Source organism: Bombina bombina, chromosome 6 (assembly GCF_027579735.1).
Source record: "Bombina bombina isolate aBomBom1 chromosome 6, aBomBom1.pri, whole genome shotgun sequence".
In the NCBI taxonomy this organism is placed as follows: domain Eukaryota; kingdom Metazoa; phylum Chordata; class Amphibia; order Anura; family Bombinatoridae; genus Bombina; species Bombina bombina.
In genome coordinates, this window is record NC_069504.1 from 343,096,445 (window position 1) to 343,114,019 (window position 17,575).

At 37.8% G+C, this 17,575-nt stretch overlaps 1 protein-coding gene across 1 annotated transcript in view; it reads left to right on the top strand.

Moving 5' to 3' along the window:
* The first annotated feature begins 247 nt into the window (after positions 1-247).
* Positions 248-17,575, top strand: part of WASHC3 (WASH complex subunit 3) — a 43,242-nt gene continuing 25,914 nt past the window's right edge. The window contains exons 1-4 of the mRNA XM_053719814.1: positions 248-354; positions 1,001-1,099; positions 2,299-2,364; positions 10,739-10,867. Coding sequence (XP_053575789.1) covers positions 304-354; positions 1,001-1,099; positions 2,299-2,364; positions 10,739-10,867 — 345 coding nt within the window. The 5' untranslated portion in view covers positions 248-303. The remainder of the gene's footprint in view (positions 355-1,000; positions 1,100-2,298; positions 2,365-10,738; positions 10,868-17,575) is intronic.

Sequence of the window (17,575 nt, forward strand, 5' to 3'; positions counted from 1 at the left end):
ATTATGACTTTAACAGTATTCCATTTAACCGCTTGGTTGCCAGGGAGAATAAAACGTTTTTTCGCGACCGCTTTTTGTGCCCTCGCCAAAAGTGAAGGAAAATAGCCCATAACTGTACATAATGTCACGTCAGATAAGCCTGATTGATATAAACGCGCGTAAAGAGTTAGGGAAAATAAGGCTTTATCAAATCCGCAGCCGCTCTAGTCAAGCTAACCTCCTCTATGGTGCGGAAGTGATGCGATCACGTGAGTTGACAGCTGACTGCTGCCAGAACCTCTGTGTTCATGGTTAGCTTTTGTGATGGACGAAGACGGACTGCCCATAGTTGGTTCTGGAATAGACCTCACCAAGGTGTGTATCTTACTGAATTATTCTCTCCTATGAAATGTAATGTGTAGAAATACTCCTACATATATCTTCCATATAATTTATTAGCACCTGTATAACATCATTGCATTGATGAACATGTAGTGCTGTTTTTTTGCTATTAACTAGAAATGCAAATAGAGAGAGTGAGAGAGAGAAAGTTTGAGAGAATATTAGAGAAAGAGAGGATATTAGAAAGAGAGAAAAAAAAGACACAGAGAGAGAGAAAGGAAAGGAGAGAGTCTTTGCGTTGGCTACAAGGTTATTTTTATTTACAAAGATCTCAATCATCTATCAATGCTCTATCAATACTCTTGTGTTCACATCAATGGAAGAGTTTTCTTTGCACAGTCAGCTGGAGACTGAGAGGCCCAGCTTGCTTTATTTGCCCTCCCAAATAGTGCTATACTTTTGTGAGTATTTACACTGTCATCAGGTTTTAGGCTCTCTTCGTTGTTTTCCCCATTACTATATTATACCCTATTGCAAACTCAATGACCAATATTTCATTTGATATAATATGCTTGCATTTGCATAGTTTTATAGTTTGTGTATGTTTTATACATTTGTTATCTTATTTGTAAAAATGTTTATCTGCTAGATTGAAATAAATACGTTTCAACAATTTTAGGTCCCTGCCATTCAGCAGAAAAGAACAGTGGCATTTCTGAATCAGTTTGTAGTGCACACAGTACAATTCCTTAATCGTTTTTCCACTGTTTGTGAAGAGGTAAGCTTGCATGTATTATTTTCAGTTGAAATGTGGACAATAAATGGTCAATATATATTATGACTAACACCAGAGTTTTTTTGTTAAATGTAGACTGAGGTTAAATTTAGAAAAAATACAAAATTCGGAACCTGCAGTTAAAACTTCAATGTTTTAATAATCCTTTAAAAGCGGTACATGTACATAAGACAAACACATGCCCTCAGTGCAAGCTTACGCGTTTCCGCTTAGCTGCCGTACTCATAGCTTTAAATGTAGACTGAGGTTAAATTTACTAAACGTAAGTACTTAGAATTCTCTCCAGTGATTAAACCTCTCCAAGTGAAATGCTTTTTTTTATACTACTCCTGCTTGAAGTTAAGGGACACTGAACCCAATTTTTTTATTTCATGATTTAGACATTTTAAGCAACTTTCTAATTTACTCCTATTATCAATTTTTCTTCGTTCTCTTGCTATCTTTATTTGAAAAAGAAGGCATCTAAGCTAAGGAGCCAGCAAATTTTTGGTTCAGTATCATGGACAGCACTTGTTTATTGGTGCTGTCCAATCAGCAAGGACAACCTAGGTTGTTCACCAAAAATGGGCCATCATCTAAACTTACATTTTTGCTTTTCAAATAAACATACCAAGAGAATGAATACAATTTGATAATAGGAGTAAATTAGAAAGTTGCTTAAAATTGCATGCTCTATCTGAATCACAAAAGAAAACATTTGGGTTCAGTGTCCCTTTAAGGAGAGATGCCTAATTTGTAATGAAGAGGCTAAAAGAGAAATAAAACCCCCCAAAATCCTTTTGTGATTCAGAGTATACAATTTTAAAAATATAGTAGGTGTCTGGAGCACTACATGGCAAGAAATAGTCCTGCTATCTAGTGCTCCTGCAAATGGATAACATTTTTGCAACACTGCTGCCATATAGAGGTTCAGACACATGCACCCTCCTGAACTTTCGTCCCTGCTTTTCAACAAAAGATACCAAGAGTATGTAGAACATTTGATAATAGAAGTAAATTAGAAAGTTGTTTAAAATTGCAGTATCTGAATCCTGAAAGAAATGTTTGGGTTTTATGTCCCTTTAATTAGAACATTAGACAAATGTATCTCATTGGACATATAACTTTTTCAGCTTAATCTACTCACACATCACGCAACACAAAATTTGTGTCTTTATGTATTTGAATATTCTTTCTTTCAGAAACTGTCTGCCCTGTCTCTTCGCATTCAACATATGGAAACAACCCTTAATATCTTGGATGCAAAGGTTTGTATGACATATGCTATTTTGCTAAAAGCATGTGGACACCTGACCATCATACCTATATGAGCTTGTTGTGGACATCCTATTTCAAAACCATGGGCATTAATATGTACGTGGCTCCCCTTTGCATCTGTAACATCTGTCAAGATTTTGGAGTGAGTGTGTCTGAGAATTTGTGCCCATTCAAACAAAAGAGCATATGTAAGGTTAGGCACTGGTGTTGGGTGAGAAGTTATTGCTTTCCAGTTTATACCAAAGGTGTTCATCAGGAGTTGAGGTCAGGGCTCTGCAGACAACTCAAGTTCCTCCACACCAAACTTATCAAACCATGTCTTCATGGACCTCTTCTTGTGCACAGGGTCAAAGTCATACTTTAACAGGAAAGGGCCATAAAGTCTGTTGTCTAAAGTGACTTTATCCTGTAGTATTAAGATGACCCTTCACTGGAACTAAGGGCCTAGTCAAAACCCTGAAAAATAGCCTTTGACTCTTATCCCTCTTTCACCAAACTTTACAGTAGGCACTATGCATTCAGGGTGGTATTTTTTTCCTTTAATCTGCCATCTCCAGATTCTTCCATCAGCCTGCCGGATCTTGAAGAGTGAATCATTACTCCAGAGAACTCATTTCCACTGCTCCAGAGTCCAGTGGCGGCGTGCTTTACACTGCTTCATTTGACACTTGCATTGTGCATGTTGATGTGAGGCTTGGGTACAGTGTGCTTGGTCTGGAAACCCTTTCCATAAAGCTCTCAATGCATAGTTATTGTGCTGATGTTGCTTCCAGAGGCAGTTTGGAACTCTGTAGTGAGTGATGCAACAGTATGATAGCTAATTTTTGCATACTTCAGCACTCGATGGCCGCACACTAAGTTTGCAAGGTTTACCACTTTGTAGCTGGGCTGTTTTTGCTTCTAGATGTTTCCACTTCACAATAATAGCACTTACAGTTGACCAGGGCAGCTATAGTAGGGCAGAAATCTCATGAACTGACTTAACACCTGAACTCAGCATGGTTAGCCTTTACACGTCTTCAGTGTGCATCTTCAATTCTAAGACTTCTCACAATTTTGTAGTTAAATTTAAACTACATGATAAGAAGGTAAAATAAATAATCAAAGTATATTGCAAAGTTGTTTTGCTAAGCATAATTAAACATTTTATAAAACAATCGTAAGGTCTGTACTGTCCATTAAAGTCCACCATAAAACTCAGAGATGTCTGCCATCTGATACCTTAATATTATCATTCCAAAATCTCCACACCCCATGTCTCTATAACTGTTGATAACTCCATCATTACCATACCCTCACATGCCCGATTTCTTGGGGTCACACTTGACTCAGATCTTTCTTTTTTCTCCTCACATTCAGTCCTTGGCCAAAGCCTGCCGCTTCCACCTTAAAAACATCGCTAAAATCAGACATTTCCTTACACAAGACACAACTAAGATTTTAATCCACTCTCTCATCCTTTCTCGCCTCGACTACTGCAACTCCATCCTCTCTGGTCTCTGTAGCAGCCTCCTGGCTCCTTTACAATCCATAATGCATGCCTCTGCCAGGCTCATCTTCCTTACATGTTGCTTTTCATCTGCCGCACCTCTCTGACAATCCCTTCACTGGCTTCCTCTTGCCTCTAGGATTAAACACAAAATTCTCACTCTGACCTATAAAGCCCTCAGTTGCATTGCTCCCCCCTACATCTCAGACCTTGTCTCCAGATACTCTCCCTCCCGACCCCTTCGCTTCGCTCATGATCTCCTCCTCTCCTCCTCCTCTTGTTACCTCCTCGCATTCCTGTTTACAAGATTTCTCCAGACTGGCTCCCATCTTATGGAATTCTCTGCCTCACTCCATAAGACTCTCCCCTAGTTTTAAAAGCTTCAAGTGCTCCCTGAAGACTCTACTATTCAGGGATGCATACAACCTACACTAACTTTCCTATCTCCACTGCTATCCCCTTAAACCCCCATAGCATGTAAGCCTATGAGCCCAGCTGTTTGTGGTCCACCTTCATAAGAGCCGACTACAACAGTGCAACTCTTGGCAGGACCCTCTGCCCATTTGTTCCCTGTAATTGTTTTTATATACCACCTATGTTCATAGCACTGCGGAACCTGTTAGCGCTGTACAAATACCTATGATGACGATGATAATAATAATAAATCATTGATAATAGTGTACCTGATTATTTTGTTTGTACATGTCAGTTGCTAAGTTGTGTTAATGTATTGATAAAATATGTAGTATTCAGCCATCTTTGTAGATATTTCCTTTATTTTTTTACTGTAGCATGCATAGATTAGAATATCCTTGTGAATATGTAGCAAATATACATTCTGTAAAATAACAAAAATGAGTGCAAAATATATACACACAGTGCACCAAATGAAAATATAAACAAACCAATAACATTTAAAAGTTCAACCAATAATCCTTTATTGATATTCCTCAAAAGAAGAAATAGAAACAAAATATCATAGTGTAACAATTTACAAATGTAGAATCCTTTACAGGTGGATACTTCTAGTACTCACATTCTCCAGATCTACGTTAGCTCTAAGTAAATGGCACAATATAAATCCCCAGGGTACCCGACCGGATCACTTCTTTAGGTAAAAACTTTAATTCTATAAAAACAGGGTACATACTACTACTTAACAAGGTATAAAACCGGTAGCAAGTGTAAGAACTCTGCCCACTTGGGGATATACAATAAGGTGCCGTTCAGTAGTACCACAGTATAATAACAGAGTCTACAAACACGCTTGGAATGTGTACTGGCTTCTCTCCTTCGTGGCTTTCCCCTTGTGTTAGGTACAACGTACGTTTCACCACTGTATGCATTTTTTCCAAAGATACCTTGAAAAAAACGGCATTCGAAGGAGAAGAATGTACCGCATACGTCGGTAAAACGTACGTTGGACCGAACACAAGGGGAAAACCACAAAGGAAAGGAGATGCCGGTGTTATGCGTGTTATTACACTCTCTTATTATACTCTGGGACTGCTGAACGGCATCTTATTGTATATCCCCAAGTGGGCCAAGTACTTATACTCTCTACTGGAAACCCTGGGGATTTGTATTGCGCTATTTACTTAGATGTAACATAGCTCTAAGAATGTGAGTACTAGTATCCACCTGTAAAGGATTATACATTTGCAACTTGTTACAGTATGATATTTTGTTTCTATTTCTTCTTTTGAGGAACATCTGCCAGCTGTGGTGAATCAATAAAGGATGATTGGTTGAACTTTTACATTTTATTGGTTTGTTTATATTTTCGTTTGGGGAACTGTGTGTATATATTTTACACTCATTTTTGTTATTTTTTGATTTAGTGTATTTACTCACAGGGTGACAGTGTTTTTATTGTATAAATATACATTCTGTTATTGACAAACAGGCAGACTAGACGGTAAATCAAACAAATTAATATACCATCATGTTATTATGTATTACACACAAATTGATACTATGTATTCTTCAGTGGACTGAAATTATTTAAAATTACATAAAAGTGCAAAAATGTCTTATTACTTGCTTGTAAGTATGCATTTAAACCCTGAAGTGCACTACTGATAGTTAGCTGAATATGTCTGAGGCAATGACAAAAAACAAATGTGTGTAGTCACCAATCACTAGCTAGCTCACTGTATTACTGCGCCTGTCCCTACCTAGGTATGCTTTTCAACAAAAGAATGCAGATGCAATTTCGATATTAGAATTTAAGTGTCTTAAAGGGACACTAAACCCTCATTTTTTCTTTCATGATTCAGATAGAGCATGCAACTTTCTAAGTTACTCCTATTATCAATTTGTCTTTATTTTCTTGCTATCTTTATTTGAAAAGCAAGAATGTAAAGATGAGGAGCTGGCCCATTTTTGGTTCAGCACCTGTATAGTGCTTCCTGATTCGTGGCTAAATAAGCAAACGCTATCCAAGGTGCTGAACCTAAAATGGGCTGGCTCCTAAGCTTTACATTCATGCTTTTCTAATAAAGATAGCAAGAGAACGAAAAAATATGAATAATAGGAGTAAATTAGAAAGTTGCTTAAAATTGCATACTCTATCTGATTCATGAAAGAAAACATTTAGGTTTAGGATCCCTTTAAAATCACATGGTCTGTGTTTTTGATTTTCATGTCCCCTTTAAATTGAAGGCTGACACATTAGTTGTATATAAAGGAAAACCAGCACTCACCAGCTAGCTCACAGCTAAGATTTAAAATGCAAAGGTTAGTTACCACATCTGGCCAAATGGGACAAGCTCAGGCACCACGTCAAAGTTCTTTCCAACACCTGAGTCCCTAACACAGCCACACAATGCAGGCTCTCAAAGCCAGACAAACTGGGAACAAGGGAGGGGTGCACAGGTATATGTAATCACCCAGCAACATACAAAACACGGAAAGGGGACTGCACTCCAAAACCGGACCAGGTACACATCCCATCACCCAGCAACATGCCAGCCCTGGGTGCTAAATAGTGCTGGTTTTCCTTTATGTGTTTGTATTTGTTTTGTAATCCCCCATGGTTCTTGCACCCACTCCTGTCTGGAGCTAACTGCCTATGGCTCTGGTGACGGCACAGCTTTTTGTGAGTGCTATTTAGCAGCCTTGGCTGGCATGTTGCTGGGTTATGGGATGTGTACCTGATCCGGTTTTGGAGTGCAGTCCCCTTTCTGGGTTTTGTATGTTGCTGGGTGATTCATATACCTGTGCACCCCTCCCTTGTTCCCAGTTTGTCTGGCTTTGAGAGCCTGCATTGTGTGGCTGTGTTAGGGACTCAGGTGTTGGAAAGGACCTTGCCGTTGTGCCTGAGCTTGTCCCATTTGGCCAGATGCGGTGACTAACTTTTCCATTTTAAATCTTAGCTGTGAGATAGCTGGTGAGTGCTGGTTTTCCTTTATGTGTTGTATTTGTTTTATAATCCCCCATGGTTCTTGCACCCACTCATGTCTGGGGTTAACTGCCTATGGCTCTGGTGACGGCACAGCTTTTTGTGAGTGCTATTTAGCACCCAGGGCTGGCATGTTGCTGGGTCATGGGATGTGTACCTGGTCCGGTTTTGGAGTGCAGTCCCCTTTCCGTGTTTTACATTAGTTGTATATGGTTTCTGACAACTGAGCGAACATAAACAGGACGATTTGGCAATGTGTTCAAAGTTTTTTTTTGTTTTTTTTTATATGTGGAATATAAACAGTATAAACAGTACAGTATGTCTTGTTGAAAACATTGATCAGTTGGTGTTTTGTTTATACAGAAGTATTTTTCAGAATTTTTTTTTTAACCACGTAGTGAAAAAATTCGATGCAGCTGCTATATTTCAAAATGTTGGCAACCATGTTCTACTGGGATGCTCAAAATATGTCTGGCACAAAATGTATTAATGCTCATTTTAATTATGTGAGTTTTATGTATAGTATTAAATATTATAATACAAAAGTTCTAAATGTGATATGGACTAGTAAAAGGATATTTTCCCACCCCTTTAGGACTGTGTGTATATATAATATATAGAATAAACATAAGATTCTTGTTCATGGGGAAAATGTTAGGAAGACAAGCTTGATGGGGGATTTTTAATAGTTCATGTCTTATTCCAGCTCTATGCTACATGAGAACACTCTTTTGAATGAAAGAATCCTGCCCTTAAAATTAAGTAGTCTTGTGTCCCAATAAGATGTAGGTGACCACTGTAAAAATAGTGTATTCCTGCTCCACTGGCCACCAGGTTTTGGTTTTTGTTTTGTGGAGGGAATGGATTTTTACAGCTCTCCTATTTCCCCTTCTGGTTTACTTAGAATAACCCCTTTTTTTTAAAGAGGAGATTGCCCTTATAGCATGAGAGGTCACATGCCTCTCATTTTAAGTTGATCAGCATGGTAAAATCAAATCATTTACCACATTTATACATTCAAATTTAGATACACAATACATGTATTCATACACATTGTAGCATAGTTATACTTGCTCATACAATGTGTATTGAAACAATTTTGTAACACATTAGAGTAAAGGCATAACTCATTTTATTGCGCTTTGCTATATTGCTCTTTTTGCAAATTGAAGGTTTGTAGCAACTCTGTGTTGGGCAAGTCTATCAGCACCATTTTTCCAACATATATGCACATAAATACACATGTATATACACATATCAACACCCCACCAGCAAAACGATTATGACTTACTGAAGGCTCAGATAATGGTTAGCAATTTTTTTTTTAGCAATAAAGTATTTTTTATTAAGGTATTTTAGACATAATGCTATTGCACGCTTAACCCCTTAAGGACCAACAACGTACAGGGTACGTCCCACAAAAAAAGGTCCTTAACGACAAAGGGCGCGTACCCTGTACGTTGTTGATGTTTGAAAGCGGTGGAAGCGATCCTGATTGCTTTCAGCCGCTTTCATGTTATTGCAGTGATGCCTCGATATTGAGGCATCCTGCAATAACATATTTTAGCCATCCGTGATCGGTAATGGAAAGAGCAAGAGGGGGGGCGGGATTGTGGGCGGGGTCACCGAGGGTGTGCACAGGCGGGAGCGGGTGGGAACTGCTACACTATGAAACATTTCAGTTAGTGCATACGGTGGGGAGGGTGGTAATTATTAGCTAAGGGATCTGGGAGGGGGTGAGGGGGTGAGGGGGTTGGATATCGAGGGGGGCAGCTACTCTACAGAAATTCTTTTAAAATAAAAAACATAATTTTAAGGCACATTGGGTACTTGCAGACAGCTGATGGCGCACAATAAGGTAGAGGGGGAGTGTTAGAGATCTGTTTGGGGGGGGGATCACAGAGGTTGGGGGCTAAGGGGGATCCTACACAGCAGAATGTTTTTTTTTTTTTTTTTTAAAAACACACACAAAAACAAACTTATTTTAGTACTGCCAGACTTTCTGCCAGTACTTAAGATGGCGGGGACAATTGTTGGGTGAGGGAGGGAAGAGAGCCGTTTGGGAGGGATCAGGGGATGGGATGTGTCAGGTGGGAGGCTGTTCTCTACACTAAAGCTAAAATTAACACTGCAAGCTCCCTACAAGCTACCTAATTAACCCCTTCACTGCTGGGCATAATACACGTGTTGGTGCGCAGCGGCATTTAGCGGCCTTCTAATTACCAAAAAGCAACGCCAAAGCCATATAAGTCTATTTCTGAACAAAGGGGATCACAGAGAAGCATTTACAACCATTTGTGCCATAATTGCACAAGCTGTTTGTAAATAATTTCAGTGAGAATCCTAAAGGTTGTGAAAAAGTAAGCGATTTTCTTTATTTGATCGCATTTGGCGGTGAAATGGTTGCATGAAATATACCAAAATGGGCCTAGATCAATACTTTGGGTTGTCTTCTTTTAAAAAATATATACATGTGAAGGGATATTCAGGGATTTCAGACAGATATCAGTGTTCCAATGTAACTCGCTAATTTTGAAAAAAAAAAGTGGTTTGGAAATAGCAAAGTGCTACTTGTATTTATTGCCCTATAACTTGCAAAGAACATGTAAACATTGGCTATTTCTAAACTCAGGACAAAATTTAGATACTATTTAGCATGGGTGCTTTTTGGTGGTTGTAGATGTGTAACAGATTTTGGGGTCAAAGTTAAAAAAGTGTTTGTGTTTTTTTTTCATTCTTTTCATCATATTTTATAAAAATTTTTTATAGTAAATTATAAGATATGATGAAAATAATGGTATCTTTAGAAAGTCCATTTAATGGCAAGAAAACGGTATATAATATGTGTGGGTACAGTAAATGAGTAAGAGGAAAATTACAGCTAAACACAAACACTGCAGAAATGTAAAAATTGCCTTGGTCCCAAACGGACAGTAAATGGAAAAGTGCTGTGGTCCTTAAGGGGTTAAAGGGACATGAAACCCAATTTTTCTTTCTGTCATGATTCAGATAGAGCGTTCAATTTTCTAATTTACTTATATTATCTAATGTGCTTCATTCTCGTGATATTCTTTTGCTGCAAAGCATATCTAGATAGGCTCAGTAGCTGCTGATTGGTGGTTGCACATAGAAGCCTTGTGTGATTGGCTCACCCATGTGCCTTGCTATTTCTTCAAAACAGGATATCTAAAGAATGAAGCAAATTAGATAATAGAAGTAAATTGGAATGTTGTTTAAAATTGTATTTTCTATCTAAATCATGGAAGACATTTTTGGGGTTTAATATCCCTTTAATGGACTACAGTATAGTATAAATATAATTTTTATATGCATTCACTTTATTGTGGTGGTCTGGAATCAAACCCACAATATCTCTGAGGTACATCTGTATATTTTTTTAGCATTTCCATTTTGAGAAGTACATTTTTATTACCATAAGTGGGTGTTTATTGACATTATTTCTTAATTTCAGCTGTCTTCCATACCTGGCTTAGAAGATGTCAAAGTTGAAACAAATCTTGCTCCTCAGAACCACATTACTAATGGGCATATTTCATCACAGACTGAAGCACAAAATCATGCTGTATCACCACGTTCAGAGGTGTGTATTATATTACATTTTCTTTTTTAATAACCATGCCAAAGGCAAAAGTGGGACACTTGCAAAGTGTAACCTGTATATAATCTTCAGATGTAATTTGCATAGGCAGCGATATCAGATAAGGGCTACAAGGCAGGTATGTGTCTTTGCAGATAATTCAAAACAATTGTCTCTCTTTGACTGATACAAAAGAAGAACAGGATTTGGGAATTATTATTTAGAGACAGCTGGAAATATGGTAAACAATGCTGTACTGCAGCAAGTAAGGCCAGTAGAATGCTTGGTTGCACAGGTAGAGGTGTTTGCAGCAGGAATTGTAAGGTTCTTAGACCGCTTTACAGATCACTTGTTAGGCTTCATCCTGGGCATTGTGTGTGGTTCTGGAGGCAATATGTCCATATGAATATTAATACATTGGAATGTTCAAAAGAGGGCTACTAAAATGGTACATGGTCTAAACAATAAAACTTACAAAGAAAAGCTCAATGACAAATATGTATAGATTAGAGAAGAAAAGGGTGATATGATGGTAACTTTCAACTATATTAAGAGGCTTAGTAAAGCTGAAAAAAATAAAAAATAATATATATATATATATATATATAATTATATATATATATATATATAAATATAAATATAAAAAAAGACCACCACCAGAATAAGGGGTCATGGCTTCAAACTTGAAGGGTAGCAGGGTAAGAAGTAAGTTGCAATTCTTCACAGCAAGGCTGGTTGATTCATGGAGTAAACTTCCTTTACAGGGGGTAAATGCAAACACTGTGGGCAGGGTAGATTTGATTTAAATCACTAGTCAGTAAGACAAATTTACATCATGGTTTTCATTTTTAGAATAACTTTTCAGATAATTTTTCCAGTAATATCAGACCATTATTGATTTGTTTATATGGTTATATATAATTTAGGGTTGCCACCTCGGCCATGTTTTCCTGGACACTTATGAGTTACACATGCTGCAGGTTGTGCTGGGAGGAACATGTATTGTGCTGTTCAGCAACACTTTTCATGTGATGTCCAGAGGCACAATACATGTTCCGCCCTGCTTACCTTGCAGCAAGTGTAACTTATAGGTATCCAGGAAAACATGGCCAAGGTGGCAACCCTTATATAGTTAGCTATGCATAGATAGATAGATCATTGGAATTAATTAAATTATTGAGAAGTGAACTATCTCCAGTTTAATAGGTTAATCATTCATATTTGATCAACTTTTCAGCTATACTTTATTAGAAGGAGAAAAATAATGATTACCTTAACAATTTAAATAGTTTTGTTTAACTAAAGAAACATGTCCATTACCTTAATAACAATTTAAATTGTTTTATTTAACTAAAACCATAACATTTTTATTAAATTTGTAATGCTTGCCTCTCCCTCCTCACACTTAGGTCCTTGTGCATATCTATTTTTCTCCAAACAATCTTCTATTCAGTTAGACTTTTGAAACTTAGTATGGGTTGATTCTGTGTACATAGATTTGCAGGGGAGCCATCGCATTAAAGAGACAGTAAAGTAAAAATTGTGATTCAGAAAGAAAATGGATTTTTAAACAATTTTTTTATTTACTTATTTAATCTCATTTGCTTCATTCTCTTGGTATCCATTGTTGAAAAGCATACATAGCTAGGCTCAGAAGCAATGCACTAGTGCTGCTTGTAACTGTCTCACTTAGTGTTCAGCTAGGCCCCCAGTAGAGCATTGCTCTCCTTCAACAAAGGATACCAAGAGAATGAAGCAAACTTGATGATAAAACTAAATTGAAAAAAAAATGAAAATGGTATGCTCTATCTGAAGCCCAAAAGTTTTTCTTTCATGCTTATGTCCTTTTAAAGTCTATTTCTCAGCTCTGTATGTTTATTTTATAACATTTTTGCTGTGAAGAAAGGAGCAATTTATTTCTGCAGACACAAATTCACAGTTTTGAGAACTACAAAACCAATAATATATGATAATATCTTCAAGATAGAAAAATTGCCCAATATAATCTGAAATAAACCTCTGGGAGAGAATGACTTTGTGATTGGATTCATGAAATTAATTTACTTAAAAAAAAAAAAAATTATTACAGCCTTGAATATACAGTATCTTGATATATAATTAGAAACAAATCTACATTTCAGAATGAATAACCTTTTAGATTATGTATTTTAAATAGAGACTATCTTTAGATCGCTTTTTTTCATGAATACCTGTGATAAATCTGTTTCTGTGCAATATATTGTTTACAATTTGCTGTGATTAATGCCACATATTGCCTATTCCAATTAGTACTTTGCAACATTTTGAAGAACATCTATGTTGCAGAATTTGTGTTTAGGCTTCATGCACAAAATCAAGAGGTTTTAGACATCCCTTTAAAGCTATAGCTGTGCAACATTTTTTATTAAGAGCTAGATTATACAAAGGTATGATAGATACACCAGTACTTGGGTATGAAATCTGAAACCGTTCAGAGCTCTGCATTTGAGCAATAACTGAGCACTACAAGTTGAAACAATGTTAAGAGACATTAAGCACTAAATACACTTCATTCACCTCCCTTTAATTAAGGATGCCGCCATTTTAGAACCTAGGTTACACTGCAGCTATTTGACGGAGAGTTACTGCACATTTGTAAGCACCCATTATTATTATTATCAGGTATTTGTAGAGCGCCAACAGGTTCCGCAGCGCTAACACCCATAACATATGTATATAAGTTCTGATGCTTATTTGCAGTAGAAATAATAGACGTGGTGGCAGCTAACTTTTCTTTCATGTAATTGGCAAAAGTCCATGAGCTAGTGACGTATGGGATATACAATCCTACCAGGAGGGGCAAAGTTTCCCAAACCTCAAAATGCCTATAAATACACCCCTCACCACAACCACAATTCAGTTTTACAAACGTTGCCTCCTATGGAGGTGGTGAAGCAAGTTTGTGCTAAGATTTCTACGTTGACATGTGCTCAGCATTTTGAAGCCCGATTTCCTCTCAGTACAGCGAATGTCAGAGGGACGTGAAGAGAGTATCACCTATTGAATGCAATGATTTTCCTAACGGGGGTCTTTTTCATAGGTTCTCTGTTATCTGTCGTAGAGATTCATCTCCTACCTCCCTCTTCAGATCAACGATATACTCTCATATACCATTACCTCTACTGATAACTGTTTCAGTACTGGTTTGGCTATCTGCTATATGTGGATGGGTGTCTTTGTGTAAGTATGTTTTTATTACTTAAGACACCTCAGCTATGGTTTGGCACTTTATGCATTTATATAAAGTTCTAAATATATGTATTGTACTTATATTTGCCATGAGTCAGGTTCATGTATTTCCTTTTGCAGATTGTCAGTTTCATATTTGGGGAAAGTTAATATTAAGAAATATTTTTTTCTTACCTGGGGTTTAGTCTTTTTTTTTTTTTTTTTTCATTTGACTACTTTGTTTCAAATTGCGGGCTGACTTAGGCTTGCGGGTGCGCCAAATGCTACACTTTATTGCGTCATTCTTGGTGCGATAATTTTTTGGCGCGAAAGGCATGTCCGTTGACGCAAGTTCGTCATTTCCGGTGTCGTAATTGACGCAGAGGTTTCACACAGGGTTGCGTCGTTAGTGACGCGAGTGTGTCATTTCCGGACATGGTTGGCGCCAAACATTTTTAAAGTTACGTTGTGCGTCATACTTGGCGCCAAACGTTTTTCATTATTTATTTGCCCCATTGCCGTTTGCCTCTTGCCTTTTTCTATGTCAGAGGGCTATGCTATTTGCATTTTTTCCCATTCCTGTAACTGTCATATAAGGAAATTGATAATTTTGCTTTATATGTTGTTTTTTTTCTTTTACATTCTGCAAGATGTCTCAATCTGATCCTGCCTCAGAAGTATCTGTTGGAACTTTGCTGCCTGACATCGGTTCTACCAAAGCTAAGTGCATTTGTTGTAAAATTGTGGAGATTATATCTCATAATGTCATTTGTATTAGTTGCCATGATAAACATTTACATGCAGATAGTGTGTCCATCAGTAATAGTACATAGCCGGTTGCAGTTCCTTCAACTTCTAATGTACATGATATACCTATGAATTTTAAAGAATTTGTTTCTGATTCTATTCAGAAGACTTTGTCTGCATTTCCGCCTTATAATAAGCGTAAGAGGTCTTTTAAAACTTCTCATAAAGTTGATGAAATTTCAAATGACCGAGAACATAATGAATTATCCACCTCTGATGAGAATCTATCTGATTCAGAAGATCCTTCCTCAGATATTGACACTGACAAATCTACTTATTTATTTAAAATGGAATATATGCGTTCTTTGTTAAAAGAAGTGTTAATTACTTTGGATATTGAGGAAGCTAGTCCTCTTGATATTAAAACCAGTAAACGTTTAAATTCTGTTTCTTTTGCAAGATGTACCAAGTCCACGGATTCATCCTAACTTGTGGGATATTGTCCTTCCTGACAGGAAGTAGCAAAGAGAGCACCACAGCAGAGCTGTCTATCTAGCTCCCCCCTTAACTCCACCCCCCCAGTCATTCTCTTTGCTGGCTGTAAGCAGGAAGGGTAAAGAGAAGAGGTGTTAAACTGTTAGTTTTTATTTTATCTTCAATCAAGAGTTTGTTATTTTAAATGTTACCAGTGTTGTACTATTTGCTCTCAGGCAGTACATAGATGAAGATTTCTGCCTGGAGGATGATGATCTTAGCATTTGTAACTAAGGTCCACTGCTTTTCCCACAGAAGCTGAGGAGTACAGGAAAACTTCAGTGTGAGGAATGGTTCTTGCTATACAGCAATGAGGTATGTTCAGTCATTTTTCTGCAGAGACTGTGTTAACTCAGAAAGGCTGACAGTATCCCATTTAGGGGAAGGGTATGCAGTAATCCTAGGGTTAAGAGGTTTTACTAGCTTGCATAAAGGGCTTATTTTGTTTATTTTGGGCACTCAGTTTGTATGTGAGATTGGAGGACAAACGTTTGGGTGTTCTGGGAGTAACGTTCTTTATTGGGACTTTTGCAGAGGGTTCATTTGGCTTATATTGGGGTTATTATAACCCACATGGCTTCAGGCAAGGTTTTTTTGATTTGGGTAGGCCCCAGCCACATTGAGTGTGGTGGGCGGGGCCTATTTTCGCGCCTCTGTTGCGCATTTAGTTGTACTGGCAAGCAGCAAGAAACTTCTCCTGAGGCCCTGATATTCATCCTGAGGGCCTAATCGAAGCTTTAATATCTTTCTATCATTCCCTAAGGGCAGGTAGGACCACAGCAGAGCTGTGGCAAGATGCTAATAGGGTTTTAGACATTTTGTGATCCGGTTTTGTTAATTGGGGGTGCATTGCTTATTTACTTGGGGTGCAATCCTCCTAAAGCTTAATAGGTACACTGTTAAAATTTCAGAAAATTGAAGCTATTTTAAACTGTTTTGCAGTTTGTGTATGCCTTTTTTTTCTCTTAAAGACACAGTACCGTTTTTTGAAAATTGTGTTTTTTACATTAAATAAAGTGTTTTCCAAGCTTGCTTGTCTCATTACTAGCCTGTTTAACAAGTCTGACATTGAGGAAACTCATTGCTCAATTTGTTTAGAAGCCATTGTGGAACCCCCTCTTAAAATGTGTCCCACTTGTACTGATATGTCTATAACTTGCAGACAACATATTTTGAGTTTGGCAATGGATGATTCTCAGACAAAAGGAAATCAGGTTTTGCCATGTATTTCTCCCCAAGTGTCACAACCAGTAACGCCCGCACAAGCGACGCCAAGTACTTCTAATGCATCTAATTCTTTCACCTTGCAAGATACGGCCTCAGTAATGAATACTACCCTTACAGAGGTTTTATCTAAACTGCCAGGGTTGCAAGGGAAGCGCAGTAGCTCTGGGTTAAGAACACATGCTGAGCCTTCTGACGCTTTTGTTGCCGTATACGATACTCCCTCACAATGTTCTGAGGTAGGGATGAGGGATTTGCTATCTGAGGGAGAGATTTCTGAATCAGGAAGGATGTTCCCTCAGACAGATTCAGATATATGACGGCATTTAAATTTAAACTAGAACACCTCCGTTTATTGCTCAGGGAGGTTTTAGCGACTCTGGATGATTGTGACCCTATTGTAGTTCCAGAGAAATTGAGTAAAATGGACAAATATTTAGAGGTTCCTGTCTACACTGATGTTTTTCCGGTCCCTAAGAGGATTTCGGACATTGTTACTAAGGAGTGGGATAGACCATGTAGTCCGTTCGCTCCCCCTCCTGTTTTTAAGAAAATGTTTCCCATATCTGACACCATGAGGGACTCATGGCAGACGGTCCCTAAGGTGGAGGGAGCTATTTCTACTTTTGGCTAAGCGCACAACTATACCTATTGAAGACAGTTGTGCTTTCGTTGATCCTATGGATAAAAAATTAGAGGGTCTCCTAAAGAAAATTTTTGTTCATCAAGGTTTTTTTCTTCAATCTATTGCATGCATTGTTCCTGTAACAACTGCAGCTGCCGTTTGGTTTGAGGCTCTTCAGGTGGAGACCCCACTAGATGATATTCTGGAGAGAATTAAGGCTCTAAAGCTAGCTAATTCTTTTATTACAGACGCCTCCTTTCATCTCGCTAAGTTAGCGGCAAAGAATAAAGGTTTTGCCATTTTAGGGTGTAGAGCGTTATGGCTTAAGTCCTGGTCGGCTGATGTGTCATTTAAATCCAATCTTTTGACCATCC